This window comes from Rhamphochromis sp. 'chilingali' (genome assembly GCF_963969265.1).
Source record: "Rhamphochromis sp. 'chilingali' genome assembly, chromosome: 11".
Classification (NCBI taxonomy): Eukaryota; Metazoa; Chordata; class Actinopteri; order Cichliformes; family Cichlidae; genus Rhamphochromis; species Rhamphochromis sp. 'chilingali'.
In genome coordinates, this window is record NC_137938.1 from 2503611 (window position 1) to 2531360 (window position 27750).

The 27750-nt window shown below is 42.2% G+C and overlaps 1 protein-coding gene across 2 annotated transcripts; it reads left to right on the forward strand.

Annotated features, from left to right (window-relative positions):
• The first annotated feature begins 4829 nt into the window (after positions 1-4829).
• LOC308405752 (uncharacterized protein) lies at positions 4830-27750 on the forward strand. Of its 2 annotated transcripts, XM_080896484.1 has the most exons (4): positions 4830-5097; positions 5740-6018; positions 26479-27457; positions 27537-27750. In XM_080896484.1, exons 1-3 carry the CDS (start codon positions 4926-4928, stop codon positions 26517-26519), a joined length of 492 nt encoding a protein of 163 aa, XP_080752610.1. In that variant the 5' UTR covers positions 4830-4925; the 3' UTR covers positions 26520-27457; positions 27537-27750. The 2 variants fall into 2 exon arrangements, with proteins under 2 accessions (XP_080752610.1, XP_080752609.1); XM_080896483.1 differs by lacking the exons at positions 26479-27457; positions 27537-27750 and adding an exon at positions 17882-20017.

Sequence of the window (27750 nt, forward strand, 5' to 3'; positions counted from 1 at the left end):
TGCTAACATGGATGTGCTATGCTATCAACGAATGCTGTCGGTGTTTACTGATAGCAAACTGTGGTACGGAGACGACTGTTTATAATATTTCTAGTGATACTCAGAAGCTCTCATCAAGTCCCGATTTAATTCGATTTATGCTGTTATCAGTGTTTGAATGATAGCATGGCTGTGGTGTCCTATTAGTGTATGCTCTCGCTGTTTGCTGATATCAGACTGTGGTATGAGGACCACTGTGGGTTAACCTTTGTAGTGATACTCACTCCTTTTTATTTAGACCTGGTTTAATTCTGGGATAGTTGAATCTTTGTATATAATCCCAGCAGACTGTTTTAGATTATATCTAATATATATCATGCAATTATCCTGATAATTACAAAAGGTTTTATGTAAGATTTATGTTTTGTAATTTAAATCTGACATCACAAAAGTATTTTGGAATTTGAATAATGTATTTTGTAACTGCAGCATTTTGTCCAGGTTCCTTGCCACCGGGGACTCCTTCAGGACCATCACATTCAGTTTTCGAGTTGGTGTGTCCACAGTGAGCCAGATCACCCCCCAGGTAGCGACGTCCATCTGGGACTGTCTAGTGGACGACTTCATGGCTGTGCCTTCAACTGCAGACTGGCGGTGCATTGCAGAGGGATTCCAGGAGCGCTGGAACTTCCCTCTCTCCCTCACAGTAGAGGTTGCATCTGCGCTCCATGGAGCTCTGTCCTGAAATTGCGGAGAAGTGCGTGAAGGCAATGTGTGTTCTCCACAATTTTCTGCCGAGAGAGGTGCCGAGAGAGGGGCACCTGCTGTGAGGGGTGTGGCACCTGCTGTGAGGGGTGTGGCACCTGCTGTGAGGGGTGTGGCACCTGCTGTGGTGGAGCCGTTGCAAGGCCTGGGTCGTGTAGCAGCAAACAACTCCTCCAGAGAGGCTGTCCTGGTGAGGGAGAAGTTCATGGCTCACTTCTCGGCGCAGGGAGCCGTGTCTTGGCAACCAAAGGAGTAGCCTGTTTGAAGTCTGAGTGACTTCCCCACAACGGCTCTTTTAAGAGCCACCCACAAACCTCTAAAGAGTGTTCCTGTCTTTTTAAAATTTTCTTAATAAATGCAGCTCTACTCCAAAAGAAACTAACCTCTTTTTACTCTCTAAATAACTTGTCTTCACTATGTTCCTATAACCAGTGTGATGCAACCGTTTGGGCAACCTTATTAATAGTCATTATTTTCCTGTATGAATCGCTGTTACAGTAAAAAATGTCACTTGCATATATCATATAGGAGATATGGGTAGCTACTGGTACACAAGTCGGGGCCTGATCACCCCCAGCTGGGTCGCCTGGGCGAGGGTGTAGGATGTTGTGAGACCCGAAACACCTGATGACCCCAGGATACATCACTGAAGATGCGTACCAGTGCATCCAGGAGATGTGTCTTTATAGTTAAACGTTATGTAGCACGATGTCTCCTTCCAACACAACTGCACAGTCTCACACAGACGTATCGGCATCGTCATCTTGCAGGATGGTGAGGATAACAACTGATGCACCGTTCAACACTGGTTCCAAAAACAATGTCAGTGTCCTGAAGAAAAGTAAAATATGAAGTATTGAGAGCCAAGAGAAACTAAGGACAAAATGCATTTCTAAAGATTTTAACTTTAACCTCTATACCATGATGGTCATTTGACTCATGGAGGTTTTAAAAGAAAAAGCTTACTTTCCTTTAATTAATGGCATAGTATCTTTCACCCACCAACCTTGTGATGAGTTTTGTACAAAAATATTTTCTTCTGGAACAACGCCCAGCTGCTCCTCAGCAGAAAAAAGCAGTGAGAGTTATGACAACTGCAATCCTCACCATAAAATTATCCAATCACACATCTGCTTACCTGCATAAAATTATCTGACAACTGCAATTTAACATTTACAGTTTGATGATTTAAAGTCTCACACACAAGCCGTTGGAAAGGGGAGGAGAGTCCTGCTGCTTCCAAGTAGACCACATTTCATTCATAATGTTGTAAATCCAAGCCTATTATGTATTCATGATTTGAATCCTGGGTTGTGCGAAATAAACCCTAGACAAAGTGAACTAAGGTGTAGGTTTATTAGGTTATGTTGTGGTGATCCCTGAGGCATAGGTGTTCATACTGGAGTGTAAAATTAAAACCAATGGAAGATGGACAAGAAAAGTTCAAAGCCATCATGTCTTCAGTTTAGAAAAATAGAAAAGAAGAGGAGGAGAAACGAGCAAAAGATGCAGGTAAGCAGATGTGTGATTGGATAATGGCAGGTCATCCTGAAACAATCAGAATCAGAATACTTTATTGATCCTGAAGGAAATGATGTGGGTTACAGTTGCTCCAAGAAGAAATGGTAAAAATAGCAACAGTAACAGACTAAACTCCAAACATTATGTTACAGATTTTAATATTAATTAGTCATTGTCAGTTGTTGAGTTGTTCTGTTCTCATTGTATGATGAATCATGATGGATGTTTGGTGGCTGTTTGCATACTATGTGCACTCTCTCTCTCTTCATATGTGTGTGTGTGTGTCTCTCTGGTGAAATTCAGTATGGTTCCGACAACAGTTTTATGTTACAGTTTTTTACAGACGCTAGGACACATGTCTCAATACTTAGGTCACGTTGGCAAAACTCCTCACACAGTGAGCACAACAGAAGTCTATGTGGGCTAAACTGAGGACCAGTTATCATTGTTTTGGCACAAAATGCATTCAATGACTTCATCTCTCAAATTTCATGAATTATCTTCTCACTCAGACACAACAACTGCCAAAAATCTTTGTATGTACAGGACATTTTGCATGTGCTTACATACTGTTTCCAAAACTGTTAAACTTGTGGTCAAAACAATAACACAATGCAAAACTGAATAAGACAGCAAAATTCAACAGCAATATTTTATTGAAACATATTTTAAATCTAAAAATGCAGTTTAACCAGCCACAGCTGATTCTCATTGTAGATGAACCTCTACACAGGTGTTACTCCTTCAATTGTTCAACTCCTTCAATTCTGGCAGCCAGAAGATTCTTTCCTAGGTGTATTGCCCTAGATGACATAAGATGTGATGTGGATGAGAACCTGTGGCCAAATGGAGAAGACCGAGTAGATTAGCATTACTATTGTATGTGTATCAGTGGATGGTGTGTATACAAATTCTTGTATTTTGGGATTACTTAGTGCAAAAACATAAAAATACATAAACAAATATTAACGAATTCTGCATGATGTCTGATTCATTCCAGTAACATATATTGAAATTATAAACAGAGATGCGTCCTTGTTTTACACAAGAAAACACTGTGTAACATGTTGTTAGTGTTTTTTAGGTCATTGTTTTGTGGGTGACAAAGTGTGTTTGTCGGCTGTCAACCTTTGCTAGTGTTCTGGAAGAATGAGTTTATTTGAGACCTGAATGAAGTGTTTTGGTAGTTGTAGTGCATTTTGAATGTGAAATGAACTGCTTTGCCAAGCTGACGGTCAGTTAGGAGGATTGTGTGAAGAGTTTTGCAAAAGTGACCTAAGTATTGAGACATGTGTCCTAGTGGCTGTAAAAAACTGTAATATGTTTTGTGTGTGTGTGTGTGTGTGTGTGTGTGTTTGTGTGTGTGTGTGTGTGTGTGGGGGGGGGGGGGGCAGAGGGAGTGTTCGCCCAGGGCTAGGACCGCCACTGCCCATGTTTGCCTACTGGTGGTGGTCAGAGGGCCCGGTGGCGCCAGTGTCCGGCAGCCTCGCCTCTGTCAGTGCGCCCCAGGGCAGCTGTGGCTACAATGTAGCTGCCATCACCAGTGTGTGAATGTTTGAATGACTGAATGTAGTGTGAAGCGCTTTGGGGTCCTTAGGGACTAGAAAAGCGCTATACAAATGCAGGCCATTCACCTGTTCATCAAGTTCATCCAGGAGGTCTTCCATCTCCTCACCAAGAGCTCCCTTCTTAGACCGGTACAGTTTCAGCAGGCCAGGCACAAATTTGTCCCCAGGACGTCTTCGCTTGTGATCCGATGAAGTTTTTCCAGATATCTAAACAAGACGTTCACCAAAATATTGTCATTTATTCAGCACAAAAAATTCCTGGGTAGCTGTCTTGGACAGTCTGCGCCATGTTATATGCCTGATTGTGTTATCAACAGCAAAACCTACTTCAAAAATCTCTCATGAATACACATTTTGCACAGGAATAGAAACACCCTCCACAAAACCCATCTCTACACACGACTGTCAGCTTGTTGCCACACTCTGTGCTGCTCTTTGTGCCCTGAGTGAAGCTAACTCAAACCTGTTTGTGTCTGTGTGGATTTATTTCACATTTCCATAACAGGACATGCTTTAATCATCATCATATCTCATTAAATTTGGCACAAAGAGCTGTGCGTTTGCATTTTCAAATCTAGACATTATGTTTTGAACTTTTTACAAATGATTTCCACCAATGAAGACTCTGAGCACGCCACAAACACATTTAATGAACAGCATGTGTAATTCCTCATTTATTCTAGACCTACATCAAGCAATAAAATATTATAAAGCCGTGTGTTAGTATTCATTCACGTCAGACTTTTTGGTGTTGAGTATATGAATGATCAGTACTAGAATGAATATGATTCATTATGGATAAAAACCTGAATGAGGCCTTTTCTTTTCATTTTCTCTCCTTTATTATTTATAACACGTTGTTTATGTATTTATGGCTCTGTTTGGTACATTTAAATAGGTTTTTAGAAAGAAAGAAAGAAAGAAGGACGTTTATTCCAGGCGGAACAAAGTATTTGCACATCCTCCTCCTGCCGGAACTTCAGAGCGGGACACGAAGCGGAAGTAAACATTTTTAAAAGCCGGCAGTTTGGTTGTTCCAGCGTGAACTTTTGAAGGCTCGCTTTGTGCTGTGTGTGAGCTGAGGCAGTAACGATGCCTCCAGTTCAGTATCTGAGAGAGTTTATCAACGAGCGACTAACTGCTGCTGCTGAACAAATATTCTTGGAGTTTGAAAAAGCGATCGTCCAGTACGAGGAAAAGATCGACCGTCAGCGCAGACTGCTGGATATCACCTGGAAACCCCAAATCAAGCTGCACAGGACAGGTGAGTGTCCCTCTGAGGGAGGATCCTGATCACAGCTCTGCGGGACGTTTCTGATTGTGAGGACTTTTTGGAGATGTGAGCTAACAAAGAGCAAACAGAGGACAGGACTGCGCTGCGCTGCGCTGCATTCAAACAGCAGGCGCTGAAATCAGCCTGGATTTGAGCTTTTCTCTGACCTGGATCCATCACTCAATCCTGTGAATCGTTTGAAAATCTTTTTGTTTGGCGGTGAAACGTGTGTTTGATGGTGCGTTCAGGTGCACCTCATAAACTCAGTAATCTAGCCTGAAAAGGTTTTTCCTTGATTTCCTTTCTTCTTCTGCAGAGCTATAAAGAGTTCAGTGTTAATGTCATAACAATAAGGCTTTTTTTTATTTCTCCATCAGTGACGTCAAAGTGGTCGCCCGGGCCCGTTGTGGTGATTGTCACAGTTCATAAAAGCTAAAGTCATACACAGCACGTGCACGGTTCCTGTGGTCACATTTCCACACGTCTTGTCTTTATCTGAATAAATGCAGATCTGAGATCAGTGACTTACAGCTGATTGGACGGCTTTACTCTCACACACATGGGCGACGCAGTCATGCTGTAAAGTCCTGTTAATGTTTCTGTGGTTGTGACGTCTTTCTTCTGTCTCTCCAGACGTCCCACAGCAGCAGGTCTGTGAGGAGGAGGAGGTTCTCCCTGAGCAGCAGCTCTGGAACCAGGAAAGAAGCTTCAATGTGGACCAGGAGGAACCAGAAGCTCCACAGATTAAAGAGGAACAGGAGGAACTGTGCAGCAGTCAGGAGGGAGAGCAGCTGGGACTGAAGGAGGAGCCTGAAGTTCGTAATGATCCTGTGCAGTACGAGGAAGAGATCGACCGTCAGCGCAGACTGCTAGATATCACCTGGAAACCAGAAATAAAGCTGCACAGGACAGGTGAGTGTCACTCTGAGGGAGGATCCTGATCACAGCTCTGTGGTACGTTTACTTTGAGGCTGCGGGGATGTTTCTGGAGGACAGAAGGTGAATGTGTCTCTGTTTAAACAAGCATTCAGCTCTAAACTCACCCGAGGACACTGCACTGAGGCAGGGTTGGGGTTTTCCTCTCACACTTCCAATTCAATTCAATTTTATTTATATAGCACCAAATCACAACAACAGACTCCTCAAGGCGCTTTATATTATACAGTAGATGCAGAGAAAAACCCAACAATCATATGACCCCCTATGAGCAGCACTTTGGCGACAGTGGGAAGGAAAAACTCCCTTTTAACAGGAAGAAACCTCCAGCAGAACCAGGCTCAGGGAGGGGCGGGGCCATCTGCTGTGATTGGTTGGAGTGAGAGAAGGAAGACAGGATAAAGACATGCTGTGGAAGAGAGACAGAGATTAATAACAGATATGATTCAATGCAGAGAGGTCTGTTAACACATAGTGAGTGAGAAAGGTGACTGGAAAGGAAAAACTCAATGCATCATGGGAATCCCCGGCAGCCTATGTCTATTGCAGCATAACTAAGGGAGGATTCAGGGTCACCTGGTCCAGCCCTAACTATACAGTGGGGCAAAAAAGTATTTAGTCAGCCACCGATTGTGCAAGTTCCCCCACTTAAAATGATGACAGAGGTCAGTAATTTGCACCAGAGGTACACTTCAACTGTGAGAGACAGAATGTAAAAAAAAAATCCATGAATCCACATGGTAGGATTTGTAAAGAATTTATTGGTAAATCAGGGTGGAAAATAAGTATTTGGTCAATAACAAAAATACAACTCAATACTTTGTAACATAACCTTTGTTGGCAATAACAGAGGTCAAACGTTTACTATAGGTCTTTACCAGGTTTGCACACACAGTAGCTGGTATTTTGGCCCATTCCTCCATGCAGATCTTCTCGAGAGCAGTGATGTTTTGGGGCTGTCGCCGAGCAACACGGACTTTCAACTCCCGCCACAGATTTTCTATGGGGTTGAGGTCTGGAGACTGGCTAGGCCACTCCAGGACTTTCAAATGCTTCTTACGGAGCCACTCCTTTGTTGCCCGGGCGGTGTGTTTTGGATCATTGTCATGTTGGAAGACCCAGCCTCGTTTCATCTTCAAAGTTCTCACTGATGGAAGGAGGTTTTGGCTCAAAATCTCACGATACATGGCCCCATTCATTCTGTCCTTAACACGGATCAGTCGTCCTGTCCCCTTGGCAGAAAAACAGCCCCATAGCATGATGTTTCCACCCCCATGCTTCACAGTAGGTATGGTGTTCTTGGGATGCAACTCAGTATTCTTCTTCCTCCAAACACGACGAGTTGAGTTTATACCAAAAAGTTCTACTTTGGTTTCATCTGACCACATGACATTCTCCCAATCCTCTGCTGTATCATCCATGTGCTCTGTGGCAAACTTCAGACGGGCCTGGACATGCACTGGCTTCAGCAGCGGAACACGTCTGGCACTGCGGGATTTGATTCCCTGCCGTTGTAGTGTGTTACTGATGGTGACCTTTGTTACTTTGGTCCCAGCTCTCTGCAGGTCATTCACCAGGTCCCCCCGTGTGGTTCTGGGATCTTTGCTCACCGTTCTCATGATCATTTTGACCCCACGGGATGAGATCTTGCGTGGAGCCCCAGATCGAGGGAGATTATCAGTGGTCTTGTATGTCTTCCATTTTCTGATGATTGCTCCCACAGTTGATTTTTTCACACCAAGCTGCTTGCCTATTGTAGATTCACTCTTCCCAGTCTGGTGCAGGTCTACAATACTTTTCCTGGTGTCCTTCGAAAGCTCTTTGGTCTTGGCCATGGCGGAGTTTGGAGTCTGACTGTTTGAGGCTGTGGACAGGTGTCTTTTATACAGATGATGAGTTCAAACAGGTGCCATTCATACAGGTAACGAGTGGGGGACAGAAAAGCTTCTTACAGAAGACGTTACAGGTCTGTGAGAGCCAGAGATTTTCCTTGTTTGAGGTGACCAAATACTTATTTTCCACCCTGATTTACGAATAAATTCTTTACAAATCCTACCATGTGGATTCATGGATTTTTTTTTTTTTTCACATTCTGTCTCTCACAGTTGAAGTGTACCTCTGGTGCAAATTACTGACCTCTGTCATCATTTTAAGTGGGGGAACTTGCACAATCGGTGGCTGACTAAATACTTTTTTTGCCCCACTGTATGCTTTAGCAAAAAGGAAAGTTTGAAGCCTAATCTTGAAAGTAGAGATAGTGTCTGTCTCCTGAATCCAAACTGGAAGCTGGTTCCACAGAAGAGGGGCCTGAAAACTGAAGGCTCTGCCTCCCATTCTACTTTTAAATACTCTAGGAACAACAAGTAGGCCTGCAGAGCGAGAGCGAAGTGCTCTAATAGGGTGATATGGTACTACAAGGTCATTAAGATAAGATGGGGCCTGATTATTTGAGACCTTGTATGTGAGGAGCAGGATTTTGATTCCTGGATTTAACAGGAAGCCAAAACAGGAGAAATCTGCTCTCTCTTTCTAGTCCCTGTCAGGACTCTTGCTGCAGCATTTTGGATCAGCTGAAGGCTTTTCAGGGAGTTTTTAGGACTTCCTGATAATAATGAATTCCAGTCGTCCAGCCTGGAAGTAATAAATGCATGAACTAGTTTTTCAGCGTCACTCTGAGACAGGATATTTCTAACTTTAGAGATGTTGCGCAAATGGAAGAAAGCAGTCTTACATATTTGTTTAATATGTGCGTTGAAGGACATGTCCTGGTCAAAAATGACTCCTCACAGCGTTACTGGAGGCCAAGGTAATGCCATCCAGAGGAAGAATCTGCTTAGATACCATATTTCTAAGCTTTTCAGGGCCGAGTACAATAACCTCAGTTTGATCTGAATTAAGAAGCAGAAAGTTAGCGGCCATCCAGGTCTTTATGTCTTTAAGACATTCCTGCAGTTTTTTTTTTTTTGTTTGTTTGTTTTTTTCATTATTGAACTTTTAATTGCAAAGCAGGAAAACAGCAGTCACCAGCATATACATACACAGGACAAAGATGCATCTACATGTATAGCAGGACGTGGGAGGCAGAAAGAAAAAGCCAACAGCAATAGTAATAAACAATGAAAAAGGTTAACAATCGTCCCTTTGTTGCCAGGCTAAATCCCGTAAGCCCGATTTCAACCTCTGAGCAGAAGGAGTGTCCAGGTGGGCCAAAAAAGGGTCCCATATGCGATAGAAAAGGAAAGGTTTGTCCTTAAGTGCCGTAGAGAAGGCTTCCATTGGCATAATACATATCACAGACTGTAGCCACTGGTTGACAGATGGAGCCTTATCAGAAATCCACAGTACCATAATGCACTTTCGAGCGTAGTGCAGCAGTATGTGAAGGAGATCTTTGCTGCGAAAGCCGGCAGGTAGCTCATCATTTAGTCCTAACAAGCAAGTCCTTGGACCCAGATGCAGTCGGCAATTAAATATAGTACATAGCTTATCTATGAGTGATCTCCAAAACTGTAGAATAACAGGGCAGCTCCACAGACAATGAAAAAAGGAACCAACAGCAGACTGACATTTGTTACAAAGATTAGGCAAAGCTGGAAACATTATGTGTCTCTTCTCGGGTGTAATATAAAGCCTATTTATAAGTTTAAACTGCCTTTCCCAAATAGAATTAGATGCCAAGGCTTTAAAAGGACGACAACACAACTCATCCCAAGCTTCAGCATCTATAGCGCCTACGTCTGATTCCCATTGGCCCTTGATTTTGTTAGAGTCATCCATTCTAAGATCAGACAGAATGTTATAAATCTTTTTAGTGATACATTTTAGTTGGGTAGTTTTTACCATGAGTGATTCTATAGGAGAAAGACCAAACCCTCCATTAAAATCCTTCAATTTAGAAGTAATATAGTGCTTTACCTGAAAGTACTTCAAAAAATCCTTATTGGTCAGACCAAACTTGCTTTTCAGTTGATTAAAAGTAAGAAGAGAGTTCTCATGAACAAGATCACCCACTGTATTAATCCCTTTTTGAGACCAGTCCGCAAAACCAGCCCGAAGACCAGGTAAGAAGTCAGGGTTTTCATGAATAGGAGTAAGAAGGGAGAAACAATTAAAATATCCTTCCAGGCGCCTGACTTTGCGCCAAACAACGAGCATATTCTTTAGCACCATATTATCTTGTGTTAGAACTGTGGCTTTACCTGAGGAAATATATAGCAGGTTCCGCAACGGATACCCTTTAAAGAAGCGGACTCAGCGCTGAGGTAAATGGAATCCGGATCGTCCATAAACCATTCTGTAAGAAATTTAAACTGTGCAGCCAAGAGGTATTGTGGGAAGGAGGGAGCGGCAAGACCGCCTTTCTGAACCAGCAAACACAGAAAACTGTATCTCAGCCTAGGTCTTTTCTTACGCCATATAAAAGAAATAATTGAACCATTTAATTTTGACAAAACCTTTTTGACAGAGCAAGCGGTAACATCTGGAATAAATACAAGAGGCGAGGGAGGATATTCATCTTGACCAGATGAATACGACCTAAGAGAGACAGAGGGAGGCTGCACCACCTACCCAAATCGCGATTGATGGTCTGAATTAAAGGGGTGTAGTTCAGACTATACATTTCTTTTAGATTCGGTGAAATCTTTACCCCTAAATAAGTGAAACCGGAGGGAGACCAACGAAAAGGCTGAGAAATGTTTGGATCAACCTCATTTAGAACAGAGAGGGGCATAGCCTCACTTTTAGAAAAATTGATTTTGTAGCCTGAGAAGGAGCCGTATTGGGAAATTAACGCAACTAATCTAGGAATTTGAGTGAGCAGGAGAATTTAGAAAAATTAAGACGTCATCTGCATAAAGTGAAATCTTATGTTGAGAATTGTTCAAACAGAGTCCTTCAATAGCAGCATCCTTCCTAATGGCTGTGGCAAGGGGTTCCATAGCCAGGGCGAATAACAAAGGGCTCAGCGGACAGCCCTGTCGACTGCCATGTTCAATACTGAAATTGTCCGACCTATAACCATTGGTAATCACTGCCGAAAGAGGGGAAGTATAAAGGATCTGGATCCATTTAACAAAGTTGTCACCTAAACCAAATTCTTGAAGTGTGAAAAGAAGAAACGGCCATTCCAGACGGTCAAAGGCCTTTTCAGCGTCAAGTGAGATGACTAGAGCCTCAGGGTTAAACAAAGATGAGTGCTGAATAATGTTAAGTAGGCGCCTCACGCTATGTGTGGAATACCGCCCCCGTATAAAACCAGTTTGATCATTCTCAACGATCGAAGGTAGTATTGGCTCAAGACGTATAGCTAGGACCTTAGCAAGTATCTTCAAATCAAGATTTAAAACAGATATAGGCCTATAGGAGGCGCATTCTTCTGGAGGTTTCCCCTTCTTCAGAATTAGCGAAATATTAGCCTCCATTAAGGAGGGGGGGGAGAGTGCCTGCCTCAAAAGAGGACAGAAGCATCTTATGCAGTGGGGAAGTCAGACTAAACTTACTAAATTTCTTAAAAAATTCCCCTGTGAACCCGTCTGGACCCGGGGCTTTGTTATTTGGAAGCATCTGAATAACTTTCAAAATTTCACTTTGCGTTATAGGTTTACATAAATCATCCCTTTGGATTTCAGTAACTTTAGGTAAATTTAGTCCTAAGAAGAAGTGATGCATACCTTGTTCCAATGTTGATTTAAACTGGGAGGTATATAACCGCTTATAAAAAGTTTTAAAAGTATCATTAATAATTACATTGTCATATTTAGGTAAACCAGATGAGTCTCTAACACATGGGATATTACAACCAGCACCCTTATTATGAAGAAGATTGGCCAGATAGCGGTTAGGTTTATTAGCAAACTCATACAACCTCTGCCATGAAGAAAAGAGATTTCTCAGCCTTTCTTGTCAATAGTGCCTCCAAAGCTGTTTTAACCACCTGAATTTCATTCCTTAATTGCTCTGATGGTGATTCATTATGTTTAGCTTGCAGTTCGTGCAATTCCAGTTCCAATTTCCGTTGTTCCATCTGATTTTTCCACTTCAGGCCTGCTGAATATGATATAATCAGTCCATGAGTGTAAGCCTTCAGGGTGTCCCAAAGCAGGCCTGGAGAAACTTCAGGGGTTGCATTAACCTTTAAAAAATGTTCAAGCTGATCATTTAAAAATATTTCGAATTTTGGGTCGTGAATCAAAAAATTGTTAAATCTCCAGGTATGAGACCGAGGGACAGGATTTAGATCACTTAGCTGAACAAAGACCGGCGCATGATCTGATATAATAATATCGCCTATTGTACATCCCAAAATGTTTCCCAGTGATCGTTTGGGGGTGAAAACGATCGATTCTACTACTTGTTCTATGAACACCGGAAAAAAAAGTAAATTCTTTATCGTTAGGATGAAGAGTCCGCCAGGTATCAACCAGATCAAGTTCGTTACAAGTATCTAAAAGTGCTTTGGCCCTTGTAGACATTTGAATTTGTTTAGGAGGGGATCTGTCCTTAGTTGTAGAAAAATAACAATTAAAATCACCGGCTATCACAGAATTATCACAAACCCAATCAGAAAAGGAAGAGAAAGTATGAGCAATAAAGTCGTTAGACTGTACTGGTGGAAAGTAAATATTCAGAAATGACACCGCCTGACCACCTAGGGTGCCCTTTAAGGAAACACATCTACCAGACTTATCACAAATTGTTTGGTCAACTGTCAGCAGTAGGTGTTTATGTATTAAAATAGCTGCACCGCGACTCTTACTCGTAAAGGAGGAACTAAAAACTTGACCGACCCAATCACGTTTCAGTTTTAGATGCTCCTGAGGAGACAGGTGAGTTTCTTGCAACAAGGCAACATGTACATTCTCCCTCTTAAGAAAACTCAATATTTTTTTCCGTTTAATAGGGTTATGTATACCTCCTACATTCCAGGAACAAACATTTAACATTGAATTATCACTTATCATACAACATTTTAAATAAGCATGGAACCACGCTCAGGTGACCAAAGCATAGCTGATATGTAGGGCTCCCAAACACTGCTCTACAACACCAGTGGCAAGTAAAATACACATAGAAAAACAAACGTACTGCTTTGCTAACAATTAACAAAAAACTATTTACAAGAAACAGAACCGTCAAGAAACCAGTGAGTATGGAGGTCAGACAAAGGTCTCCAACGCCCAGCAGGGGGCGCAAGCAAACTTTCCAACTTGGACATAGAAAGATGCTGGACCAGAGTCTTTTCTTAATCAGTAACGTGAAACAGCTGCCCGCCCGCAGCTAAAACAAGGATTCGGATTATAAATGGCTAAATAAAATAGTCTATGTGTATGGGGTTATTATCTCCGCGCAGACCCGAAAAGAAAAAAAGAAACCAAACAGAAAAAAAATAACAATAATAAAAAATAAATAAATAAATAAATAAAAAAGTAAAAAGAAAGGAGGAGACGAGGGATTGGCGAATGCCTCACGTATGGGACAGGAGCACAGATCAACAGTCCGCTGGAGCCACTGAGGATGAGCGCGGTCCCGCCCCTTGAGGCACGTTATCCAGGTAAGCTGAGGCTGCTTCTGGAGTTCTAAAAGATTTCTCCTGGCCATCGATCTTGATCCTAAGGACAGCCGGGTACATCATGGCGAAGGGGACACCCATCTCCCTGAGGCGTTGTTTGACGTGGTAGAATCCCTGGCGTTTCTTCAGAACAGCGGCGGAGAAGTCCTCGAATATCATAATAGGAATGCCGTTATGAAATAAGGACTGCTTCCTCGTAGCCATTTGCATGATCCGTGCTTTATCCTGGAAGTTGTGGAGCTTTATGATGACCGCGCGGGGCCGCTGGGCACTGGAAGGGAGGCGTGCAAGCACCCGGTGGCAGCGATCGATTTTAACAGCGCCGCCCTTGAAACTCACAGCCACCAACTCCGGTAACCACGTTTTGAAAAAAGACACAGGGTTGGTACCTTCACTGCCTTCGGGTAGCCCAATAACACGTATGTTACACCGTCGGCTCCTGTTCTCCAAGTCATCAATCTTATCCAAAGCGGCCTCCAGCTTAAGCTCCACTTCAGAAATCTTGGCGCCATATCCCGCTGTAACATCTTCCTGCGTTGATATACGCACCTCTGCCTCCTTCATTTTAACATCCAATGCAGAGATGTTAGCTGCGCATGTTTCCAGTCTTTTCAGAACCGGATCAATCTTCTTCTCAAAGGAGGCCTCCACAGCCTTCTGCAGCTGCGCCGATACCATCTCCACCAATTTGTCGACGTCCATTTGGCCGAGAAGTGGGGACGACTGGGCCTCCGCCATAACCGCTACAGCATGATCGCTGAGCGGAGGGTGATTTTCTCCGGATTTGCCCGGTTTCGACCTGAGGTTGAGCATAAAAGTGGTATCGTGCCATCTCTACTTTTCACTAGAGATGGCACGATACCACTTTTTTATGTCCGATACTGATATCATAAATTTGGATATCTGCCGATACCGATATGAATCCGATATAGTGTTTTTTAATCAACAAAACTGTTTTTTTTAAATATCTTGCTGCATTTTGTATAAGTTCATACTCAAGTTTAAAACAACAACAACACTAAAGCTATTCTGTTATACCTGTATGCAAAAAAAAAAAAAAATATTTCATAGTTCCGAAATACTGATCAATCTAATAAACTTAAACCTACACCATCCTCCCTATTCTGGTATTTTAAAGAGTACTTAGCATAAATATTAAGCAACCTAACTAATAGGGTTCCAACTCCCAGCAACAAAAATAAATAAATAAAAAATAGGGAACCACCCCTCACGCTCCTCATGATGCTTAATCGATGTAATCAACCTTAATTTGATGCAGTGTGAAAAACAATGCACAGAAATCAATTATTTTTCAAGAAATATTAAATAGATTCAACATCTTTCTTCAACAGAATTGCAGACTGCACAGATGGTACCTTCCCAAAGGAAAAAGTACTATAGCTTACTAGGGTATATATATTAGACTTAACAGTTACTATATACAGTAATGGACTTCTATACATTTTACATCAGATTAAAACTTTGGTGTAAGATTCAGATAATTATTTATTAAAAGCTAGACATTTTAAATGAGAGTAAGAAAGAAAAGTATGTCTTTGTGCCCCCTTTTCCCTGTTAATGCCCTATCGGCCCCCCTGGCTAAACTTTGCTAGATCCGCCCCTGCACAGTTACAGCCGTCAGCTGCGTAGAAAAGGATCCTGGTGTAGAAAGTAATATTAAATACATTCTAACAACAGCTGATCAAGCTTAAACGTGCTGCTGTTGTTCAGCCGCTGGTTTCCTCTTTCTGGTGCAAAGTGGGCCAAAAACAAACAAGAGAGACGGACTCCCGACAGAAAAGCCGATCAGCTGATCATTAAGCAGTTTCATGATTGAAGTAGCAGCAAGAAGAGGCAGTCGCTCCATATATCGGTTGTTAAGCTTAACGCTGGAATGCTTTACAAACATTCAGAGATGGACTTACACACTTGCTTTACTTCTCTCTGTGATAACTTTGTTGGAGATGAAATGTCGGTTTGGTGGCGAAGCTCCAAATGCTATCCAGACCACCGACAGGTCCTGCATGCCACAGCCGCTCTATCACGTGATGCATACTGCTCCGACGTGCTAACGTTCTGAGGTGAGTTACGGCGTGTTGCAAGTTTTGTGAGGTGCTTTCGAGATATTTAATGGATCGGATTACATTTTTTATTTTTCTCCGATATCCGATCCAGTAATTTAGGTCAGTATCGGACCGATACAGATACGTAATATCGGATCGGTCCATCTCTACTTTTCACACAGCTGAATAAACGTCAAGCTGAAAACTGATTAAACAGAAGTGTGAGATGGTCGAGAATTTACTCCAGTGTCGTGTTATATTTTAGATAGCAAGGAGCAGATGGCTGAGTTTATTAAACTCCACCAGGACAAACTGCAAAGGTCATTAAACGTTTAATAAACTATCATCTTGTCTTCATTTTTAGTTAGCACATACCTTAAACACTTAAAGCTGTAAGCTAATGATAGTTATATAAGAGCAGACGCTGCTGGTGCAATACGTTTTACGTCCAATGGATGATGATCTGATTAGTCGACTAATCGCAAAATTAATCATTGACTAATCGACTATCAGAATAATTGTTTGTGCCAGTCGAAGGTGACACCTGGGTGAAAATCAAATCTCAGGACATACCACAATTCACGGATCACATTAACTCGGTGGACCGACACATCAAATTCACCAGCGAGGATATGAAAAGTGGCAGGTTAGCCTTCTTTGAGTGTGAGATTTCCATCAGTAATGGGGGACATCTAAAAGCTGATGTGTACCAGAAACCTACGCATACAGATCAGTATCTAAGGTTTGACTCTCATCATCCACTGGAACACAAACTGGGTGTCATTAGGATGCTACACCACAGAGCGAACACCATCCCCACTGACCCAGCAGCCAGGGAAGCGGAAAAACAGCACATCAGGAATAGGGATGGGTACCGGTATCCGGTGCCATTGTGGCCATATGCTTTTTTTTTTTTTTTTTTTTTTTTTTTTTTTTCCTGAATTGTCACACACTTTGGATTCTAGCCAATCATTTAACTTTAGCAAGGATAGTAGGCGGGTCCAGGTACGTACGTTCTTTTAGAGCAGAGCTACAGATTAAAAATGCTCAAGGCGAAGCGGTCAAAGTCTGGCTGTACTTCACAGCAAAATATGCAAACTCAGCCGCAACAAGTGCTTTAAGCTGATACTGTGATACTGTCAAAGGAGGTAACACCTCAAATCTGATGAAACACCTGGCGACGCATAGCGTTTTTTTTTTGTTTGTTTTTTAAAAGCCGAGAAATGCACCGTATTTGATAGCTTACTGCGAAACCTCACGCAGTGCACATCTACTGCGGGTGTGGTGCCTGTTGTCGGACCCAGAGTTAGCAACATCCCTCAAGAACCCAAAGAGGAGAGTCCTGGCCCCTAGCCCTGCCAGTGTAGCAGAAATGATGAGGATGATGATGCAGCAGCAGCCGTTCTTCTCTGCGTGAGTAGCTTAATGTTGTTCATGTGTAATTTACGTTGAGTAGGCTAACCACGTTATTACATTAATGCATGTAAGGTGAACTAGCAAACACCGTCGTAGTTACATGCAGCTGTGTTCTTGTTTGATGGCAGATACTCCCTTCACCCTGGCCAAAAAGGCTAAAATGACCAAAGAAAAAGTGGAAAACAGTTAAACATGAGAGGTTTTGGACAAGGTTTATGGTTTTGTTTTGTTTTTTTTCCACTGTTTAAGCACTGCTTCCATCCAAGAGTGATACCATATATGCCCTATAGCTGCAGAAAAGGCTAACATTGTTATCTTTTTACAAAAAAACAGCTGAACATGAGAGGTTTTTGGACCAATTTTGTGTTCTCCATTCTTTAAGCACCGGTTTGAGCACCATTTAAGCACCAGCACAGTTTCAAAAGTACCGATTTGGCACCGGTATCGGATAAAACCTAAATGATACCCATCCCTAATCAAGAAGGCCCTGAGTAAATGTGGTTATCCCAGCTGGACTTTTGTCAAAGCTGGAGAAGAGCAAAAGAGAAAGATAAGATAAGATAACCTTTATTAGTCCCACACGTGGGAAATTTGTTACCCTCAGTGATCCCGTATGTGTCAGTAGTATGGGAACAATTGAGACCCATTTTCTCTAAACTCTGTGGCTTTCAAACCACAAAACAGGTGAACTCGGGTGTCAGTCCACATACATGAGTGATGCAGTCATGCTGTAAAGTCCTGTTAATGTTTCTGTGGTTGCATCAGTAACTTTTTTCTTCTGTCCCTGTAGACGTCCCACAGCAGCATATCTATGAGGAACAGGAGGTTCTCCCTGAGCAGCAGCTCTGTGACCAGGAGAGGAGCTCCAGTGTGGAGCAGAAGGACCCAGAACCTCCACAAATTAAAGAGGAACAGGAGGAACTGTGCAGCAGTCAGGAAGGAGAGCAGCTGGGACTGAAGGAGGAGCCTGATACCTTTATGGTGACTGCTGCTGAGGAAGGAGAGCACAGTGAACCAGGAGGAGATGGGGAGCAGCTCCTCTGTGATGACTCTCCTCAAAGTGAAAGCACAGATGAAGAATCCAGCAAGTGTGAAGAGTCAGGGCTAAGCGAAACTGTGACCTCAGTGTCAAAGAAGAGACAGAAGCGAGACAGAAGTCACAATGATGTGGAGAGCCGGACTGTGTCTGATGTTTGCCAAAAATCCATCAAGAATCAGGCCCAAAGAAAGAAACCCCACATTGATGTGAAACCGTATCCTTGTGATACATGTGGGAAAAGTTTCAGAGCTAGAAGTACATGGAAACATCACCTTGCAATTCACACTGGTGAGAGGCCATATCCCTGTGATACATGTGGGAAAAGTTTCAGTCGAAGCGGTACTCTGTATATTCACATGAGAACCCACACAGGTGAGAGGCCATATCCCTGTGATACGTGTGGGAAAAGTTTCAGTCGAAGCAGTAATTTGTATGATCACATGAGAAGCCACACAGGTGAGAAGCCATATCCCTGTGATACATGTGGGAAATGTTTTACTCAAAGCAGTCGTTTGTATATTCACAGGAGAACCCACACAGGTGAGAGGCCATATCCCTGTGATACGTGTGGGAAAAGTTTCAGTCGAAGCAGTAATTTGTATAATCACAGGAGAACCCACACAGGTGAGAGGCCATATCCCTGTGATACATGTGGGAAAAGTTTCAGTCGAAGCAGTAATTTGTATATTCACAGGAGAACCCACACAGGTGAGAGGCCATATCCCTGTGATATATGTGGGAAAAGTTTCAGTCGAAGCAGTACTTTGTATATTCACATGAGAACCCACACAGGTGAGAGGCCATATCCCTGTGATATATGTGGGAAAAGTTTCAGTCGAAGCAGCCATTTGTATATTCACAGGAGAACCCACACAGGTGAGAGGCCATATCCCTGTGAAACATGTGGGAAAAGTTTCAGTCGAAAAAGTATATTGATGCATCACAAGAAAACTCACAGGTGAAAAGCCAGAGGCTCGTAAAATGTTTCAGTGTGAGTAGGAATTTGATAGACTGCATGAGAACTCTCACAGGTTGTTGTTTTCCAGAAATAAATGTCTTTTATGCTGTATTCCTGTTTGTGGTCAGTGTTTTATGTGAGACTTTGAAGTTGAAGCTGAGAATCCCTCTGGCCCTTTCTGCCTGCTTCAGTCTGTAATGGTCTGTTTAGAGCAGTTTTTTTTGTTTGTTTTTTTTTTCTCATGCATTCATTTATTTTTTTGATTTTTATCCACTTGTTTTGGGGTTTCTTTTCAGCCTTTAGAGGTGATCCTAAAAATCTGTAACCTTATGTACCATATATTTTGAAGTATAAGACACACTTAAAATCTTTTAATTTTCTTAAAAATCGACAGTGCGCTTTATAATCCAGTGCACCTTATGTATGAATTCTGTTTGTGCTTACTGACCTCAAACGGATTTTATGTGGTATACGGTGCTCAAAAATCTGTCAAAAAATGTTTTAGTACGACTTTGGTAAGCTACGAAGCCGCACCGCTTGATGGATATTCGGATCATTATGGCTACCGTAGTCAGGAGCCTCGCGGAGTAATCTGGGTCCTAAACTCCGCTTCAGGTCCCAAAGTCAAACGAACACTGCGCATCACTGAGAGTTACAAAATGTCTAAATTCTTTCATCTTTAATAAAATGATCAGTGTGGCTTCTCTACCAGGTGTAACAATTAAATTAGACTTCTGGCTTAGACGGTGTAGCTGTAAGCCACATGTTTCGGAGCTCTGCTGCATTTTTTTTTTTTTTTTTTCTTCAAATTCTGAAATTTCCTACTTCACACTTTTCTAAACTCTTATCCTGTTATACCCGAAGGAAGAGACAAGGTACAGTGGGGCAAAAAAGTATTTAGTCAGCCACCGATTGTGCAAGTTCCCCCACCTAAAATGATGACAGAGGTCAGTAATTTGCACCAGAGGTACACTTCAACTGTGAGAGACAGAATGTGAAAAAAAAATCCATGAATCCACATGGTAGGCTTTGTAAAGAATTTATTCGTAAATTAGGGTGGAAAATAAGTATTTGGTCACCTCAAACAAGGAAAATCTCTGGCTCTCACAGACCTGTAACGTCTTCTGTAAGAAGCTTTTCTGTCCCCCCACTCGTTACCTGTATGAATGGCACCTGTTTGAACTCATCATCTGTATAAAAGACACCTGTCCACAGCCTCAAACAGTCAGACTCCAAACTCCGCCATGGCCAAGACCAAAGAGCTTTCGAAGGACACCAGGAAAAGTATTGTAGACCTGCACCAGACTGGGAAGAGTGAATCTACAATAGGCAAGCAGCTTGGTGTGAAAAAATCAACTGTGGGAGCAATCATCAGAAAATGGAAGACATACAAGACCACTGATAATCTGCCTCGATCTGGGGCTCCACGCAAGATCTCATCCCGTGGGGTCAAAATGATCATGAGAACGGTGAGCAAAGATCCCAGAACCACACGGGGGGACCTGGTGAATGACCTGCAGAGAGCTGGGACCAAAGTAACAAAGGTCACCATCAGTAACGCACTACAACGGCAGGGAATCAAATCCCGCAGTGCCAGACGTGTTCCGCTGCTGAAGCCAGTGCATGTCCAGGCCTGTCTGAAGTTTGCCAGAGAGCACATGGATGATACAGCAGAGGATTGGGAGAATGTCATGTGGTCAGATGAAACCAAAGTAGAACTTTTTGGTATAAACTCAACTCGTCGTGTTTGGAGGAAGAAGAATACTGAGTTGCATCCCAAGAACACCATACCTACTGTGAAGCATGGGGGTGGAAACATCATGCTATGGGGCTGTTTTTCTGCCAAGGGGACAGGACGACTGATCCGTGTTAAGGACAGAATGAATGGGGCCATGTATCGTGAGATTTTGAGCCAAAACCTCCTTCCATCAGTGAGAACTTTGAAGACGAAACAAGGCTGGGTCTTCCAACATGACAACGATCCAAAACACACCGCCCGGGCAACAAAGGAGTGGCTCCGTAAGAAGCATTTGAAAGTCCTGGAGTGGCCTAGCCAGTCTCCAGACCTCAACCCCATAGAAAATCTGTGGCGGGAGTTGGAAGTCCGTGTTGCTCGGCGACAGCCCCAAAACATCACTGCTCTCGAGAAGATCTGCATGGAGGAATGGGCCAAAATACCAGCTACTGTGTGTGCAAACCTGGTAAAGACCTATAGTAAACGTTTGACCTCTGTTATTGCCAACAAAGGTTATGTTACAAAGTATTGAGTTGTATTTTTGTTATTGACCAAATACTTATTTTCCACCCTGATTTACGAATAAATTCTTTACAAATCCTACCATGTGGATTCATGGATTTTTTTTTTTTTCACATTCTGTCTCTCACAGTTGAAGTGTACCTCTGGTGCAAATTACTGACCTCTGTCATCATTTTAAGTGGGGGAACTTGCACAATCGGTGGCTGACTAAATACTTTTTTGCCCCACTGTAAATGTCTCACAAGGAAATGGACATGACAAAGTTTGCAGCTAGTGTGCTACATGATGGCGTTGAGGACGAGGAAGAAACTAACAAGGCTGTTACATCAGCACACTGCCAGTTGAAAATAAAAGTTGAAAATTCTGAAAGCTCTCGACACACTTAAGTCAGAGTTTTCCGGCAGACTGGACCGTGTGCTTTCCGCTGTGCGAGAAGACATACAGGGATGCGTTGAGAGAGTGACACAAGTGGAGAATCGCAGTTAAAAAGCTGGAAAAGGAGGCAGAGACGCTCCGTTCAAAGGTCAATGACCTAGAGAACAAGTCGCAGATCCAACTTGAGATTGATCAACCTACCTGAAGGAGCAGAACGAAGAGATGCATGCGCTTTCATGGAGAGCTGGCTCTCCAAAACACTCTAAGGAGCCCACTGGATGTTGAAAGATGTCACAGTCTTCCCTCAAATAATTCCTAGGTGCCTCAGCCTGTCATTATGAAGTTTTTAAACTTCAGAGACTAAGGCTACTTTCACACTGCAGGCAAAATCGCATCAAGTCCGACTTTTCTGACCCTATGCAACCCATATCCAATCATGCTATGACAGTGTGAACAGTACAAATCCGATATTTTCAAATCCGATCTGGGTCACTTTCGTATGTGGTGCTGAATCCGATACATATCTGATGTTTTAGAAAGCGACTGCTGTTTGAATAGTCATGTCGCATTAAATCCGTCTTTTACGTCACTGACACAAGACAGACGCCAATTATCAGCTCCAGAGAAGCGCCCAATAAGACATTGCGAACGCTTCCTGGCCATCCCATGTAGATGTTAGTGAAACTGTCTGGAAGACAACATTGGAGAACCATGAACATTTTATTTGTACTGTATAATCTGCAGATTCTGACAGAAATCTGCAACTATCCTTTGAAGCACCGCTCCTCTAAAACAGCAATAAGGATAATTATTTGGCCGTATGTAAATACCAAAATAACTATAACTTAAAGCAAAATTGGGAAACGTAAAGTCCGAAACAAGTCTTTATATTAACGGCCAACAATCCTGTTTGGTCTGGGTCTAAACAGAGCGTGTTGTGTGTGACATCTTCTTTTGCGCATGCGGGCCGCTTTGAGGGTTCACACTAGAGCGCGTTTGCTCTTTCTTTTTCTTCTCTCCTTTTTTAAAAAATTCACTATTATTACTATTTTACCTTCCCAAGAATGGCCATCTTCATATTTTCAGCTTTAATCTACTGCAGTCAACTTACTATCTACAATTATGTCCCAATCTATGACTATTAAGATAACATCCTGGAACTGTAGGGTTTAAATAAAGTGAGTAAGGTGAAACAGGTATTGACTATGTGCACGAGACAATGCTAACTTCCTGTTTTGAGACCGGATGTGGGGTTGTACATTTCCGGCAGCTTTACTTTGCGGTCAATCGCTACTGCGAAGATATACTCCAAAATCATGTCCAGAACTCGAAAACGGAAAGATGGCGTTAAGTTACAAAGAGCAGAAGGTGGGAACACTCACCGCTGCTGTGTCATAAAAAATCTAATGATCAATTTTGACGTTTAAAGCGTTTAGATCGATCAGTTGTTTACATCACTCAACACAAGCAGAACTGCATCACTGCAGCAGAAGACACATCGTCCACACTCAGAAGCACATCTCTGTATAGTGACTGGTCTCATGATCTAAACAGGCAAATGTTCAGCATTCAAACTACAGGTGAAGAACAGTCAAACCAGATGTTTCCCCGTTATGTCGATATTAGCTCGTCAAGTACACACCTACACAGCATGTCAACAAACCGTGAAAACCACACAAAAATGAATGATTGCTGGTAACGGTTTCTATACATTAGTATTTACGAAGGGTATGTTGTGACTTACCTTCAAAATTACAGCGGTCCCTCGCTATAACGCGGTTCACCTTTCACCTCGCTGTTTCACAGATTTTTTTAGTGCAAGTTTGCGGCGTAGCCCTCGTAGCTCCTGCTGGTTGATTAATAGGCTGGTGTGAAAAATTGCTGCCAGGTTTCTTGAAATGAGAGCTGCTCCATCCAAAGTGGGATGGATGCCGCTTGTGCTAACAAGACCAGGTTTCCCCCATAATGTTTCACAATTATCTATAAAGCCCAAATTGTTTTTAGGACATGTCCATTCTGGTCCGATGGGGTAGAAGCTTTTTAATAAAGTTCATTTTTAACATGCATTGCAATGCATGCTCAGAATAGAGTTGATACACTCCTTGTTAGAAGGATATGAGCACTAACCCCACAGTGTGAAGGGTAAACTAAGAGGCATAGAGTTGAGTGTTGAAGGTAAATTGCTCCACACTTATAGAACACTGCTTCAGATAGATAGAGGCTGCCTTGGCTTTGTGTGGGGTATAACATGGTGTTCCAGTCAAAAATAATTGAAACTTGTGATTTGTCAGTTAAATTGGAAATAACATGTCTGGTAACAACTGTAAGGTAGGAAGGAGTTTTCTCACACAGGAGAAGATCCCTGACTTGAGGTCAAAGACCGTTGCCATGCAGAAGGACCACGAGGAGAACAAATCAGGGAGCACCGAGTCTAAAACAGGGAATCTGCACATCAATAGCCAATTACAAATGTTTCCTGTTTTCATGTGTCTGATATATATTTTGAATTGTGAACTGTACTTCACTTCTCTGTGAGCAGACGACCTGACATAGAGAAGACCAACAGCTGTGCAAGCCGAATCTGCAACTGCCGCATGATAAAACGGCGTGAACTGCTAGATTGTCTCCCGAACTTCTTTCAGTAAAAAAGACCACCACAAGTCTGACATTGTTTCAGTTACACACTGATTCAGTATTAATTTTAGTTACCTCCAACTGACATAACTCGTGTAATTACTGCAGACATGAATTATAATTTCAATGAATTTATGTTTAACCCTAGCCAGCAGTTTTAAATTGTCCTTCCCCCCCCCCCCCCCCTTTTTTTTTTTTTTACAGCTTATAGTGTTCTGTGTCCTTATTGGCTGCAGACCACTGTCAATCAATTTCCTCCATGCCGTGTCCCCTGTACAGCTCAGAATGCGTTCAGCCTGTCAAATTTACATAAATCTTCGATCGCTAGCAGTGTGACCCTGAAGTGCTGTACTTTATGTTTGTAAGTTTTCTCGCCAAGATACACAACAGTGTCAACTAAACATCATCACCTACAGGTGCCTTTGGTTTCATTCTATAATACTGGACTTATTTTTCTACAAAGGTTTGAACTTTGAGTGTTTAAAATAGAGAGAAAAGTGTGAAAATGTTCATGCCTGTCTGAGAAAAGTGTATAAAGCATGCAGTGAGGGGTTTTACAGTCTCAAAACATCTATAATAATTGTAAAAAAATAAAATTGGCTACTTTGCAGATTTTACCTATCGTGGGTTATTTTTAGAACATAACTCCCGCGATAAACAAGGGCCACTGTACTGCAACTATAATTATAATTATACCATATCAGCTTTATTTATAAAGCACTTTAACATAAAACCAGGGTTCACAAAGTGCTGTACATATACAAAAAGCATAAGCAAAGTAAAATAAAATAAGATACAATAAGATAAAATAAATAAATGAATAAATAAGATAAAACATGTTAAAACAAACTGAGTTAACCCCTTAAAGAGGGCAAAAGGCTTCAGCAAATAAAAATGTGTTAAGAAGAGTTTTAAACTGAATGAAGTGTCTCAGCTTGGTGCTTATTCCATGCCCCGGTTTGACGAGCCCCTGGATTTCCAAACTGGAAATAACCAGGACTACTGGCAGATTCTCTTTTCTCCAGACTCTCCAGAGTCTTATTGACTAATTAGGCAGTTCTTGGGATTGGCTCGTTGCTATTTTTGGTTCATGACCGGTTTTGCGGACCTGCCCAGCCCCCTGACTGATTTCACCCAAAAAAGTGCCTAGACCTGGTCCAGTGGATGGCGTTTGTACAGGAGTATGTTTACTTTTTAAACAAAATGCAACAATGAGTTCTGAGCAAATCACAGTTTACAACTGCAAACCTCTGGGGAGAGCTCCTAGACCACATACACTGGTGAGTGTGATCTGTGGCAACCTGAGACCTTCTGGAATGGAGCAATGCAAGTGTGACTCTGCCCAATGTGTTCTACTATGCATGGCTAAAAATAAAATAGTACTGGCCATAACACGGAGGCTCATGAGATTAATTACGTCACTTTGGGGAGTGTGTTTTGGGGGAAGGTGGTGTTCGACTAGACACATATGCTGCTCGACAGTAGCAACCACACGGCCTTCTTTCTGCATACACACCAACAATAATTCTGTCCCTTTGTCATGTATGGCTATCTGAGCTCTCAGACTGAAGACTGCTCTCATATTCATGGACAGAGTCACTCACACATACACAGACTGTCCAGGCCCTAAAAATAGCTGGTGTTAGCTGTCTGATGATATGTATGGAGATAAATACCTGCAAATGAGTCTCATGTGTGTTACCAAATATGTGCACAGACACACGCAGTACGTCCCAAAGACATAAACTCTCTTATCCTCCATAAATAGGTCACAAACTGGCACCTCATTTCTCTTCACTCCTCGGTGTCCTTCTCTGCTGTCCCAGATAGAGCAGCCACAATCACTTTCTTCCATCCAGCAAATAGTCCAACTCACCTCGACCAGACAGAGAGGACATCTATGCTGCTGCACAAACATCTCTCACATCTCTATGTAGCTAATATTAAAGACAAACAAAAGCGAGCAAAATGATTTGCAAAAATGTAATTATCCTTTCTCTTTCTCACAGAAGCATTCAACTTGACAACTATGTTCATCTAGCCACTCTATGTTTCGTTTTATTTGTGTATTTTTCACTGCACTTCATGGCATTTACTATTTCATACTTTATTTATGTTTTTCAGTTTGCAGAGGACATGGAGCTCTTTTTAAAAGCATGTGCTGACGAGCAGGGACTACGGGTCATGTGACGTTTGACACTTAATGGACAGATGAAGGCACTGGCTGCTTGTTTGTGTTTTTATGTGTTGTTGGGTTGGTTTTTTTTCAGTGTACAGAATTCCAGTTAAACTTGTTATAAAATGTTGTTTACTTGTTTCCATGTCCATACTTATAGTAAAAAAATTAAGTGTAAATGTAACAGAATTGTTTATACTTGTAACTTCAAAATAAAAAGCTTACAGTTGCTATTAACATTAATGTATTACCCTGTAATCCATAATATTTTTATACATTTTACGCATTAACCCTCTGGGCTCTATCCTGGCCTTATGTGGCCACTTCACTTCCTTTTTCTTTCTTTTTTTGACCATTTTTGCTGTGTTAATGCAAATGGAATGAAAGGGTCTAGATTGTTTTCAGCTTTTGGCCACTTGAAACCCATTATTATGACATTTTTAAATTCCTTGTTGTTGACAGTGCTAAATCATGCAATTTAGGTAAAATTGCTTTTATTCTAAACTCAGCACATAAAAATTATGGTTGTTGTTGTTGTTTTTTTGTTTTTTTTTTTGTTTTTTTAACCAAATTACATCATTTACCCATTTTTGGCTGAACAACAAATTTCATGTAATATTTTTAGTTTCAAACAGGGGTGTTTGATGGCTTACTACACCGCAGTGGACCAAAAGAATGACATAGGTTTGATCTTAAGGGTCCAATTGTCATGGTCCCCGTGCCTGCTCGGCTGGCCCTGTGTGGCTACATGTTATGTTTTGTCTTTTCTCTCTCCTCTCTCTCTGCTCGCTGCCTGGGCGGAGCTCATTGTGAGCTCCCGGCCTCCACCACCTGTAGGCAATCACCTGTGGCTCCTCACCTTGTTTGCTCCCGCTACTTAAGGCAGTGACTGAGAGCACCTCGCCGCTGGACTATTGAATAACTCTCGTCAGTGCTACTTTAGCCTCAGCCAGTTTTGAGCTCTGTCCGTGAAAGTTCTGTGCTAACCCTTGTTCTCTGTATGCAGATTTCTCGTGTTTGGTTTGGAGACTCTGGACGCTTTTCCCGACCCCGCTCTGCACCCCTGGGAACCCTGGCCCCCTTCTCCTTCACCTGTATATAGTGCACCTGGAGTGTGTAAATAAACCTGTTTTTTCTGAGATTTCAGTCTGCGCCGAGTCCTCCCTGCTCCTCCGTGACACCAATAGTTTGTGCATGGCATTGCAGCACAAATATGTGTT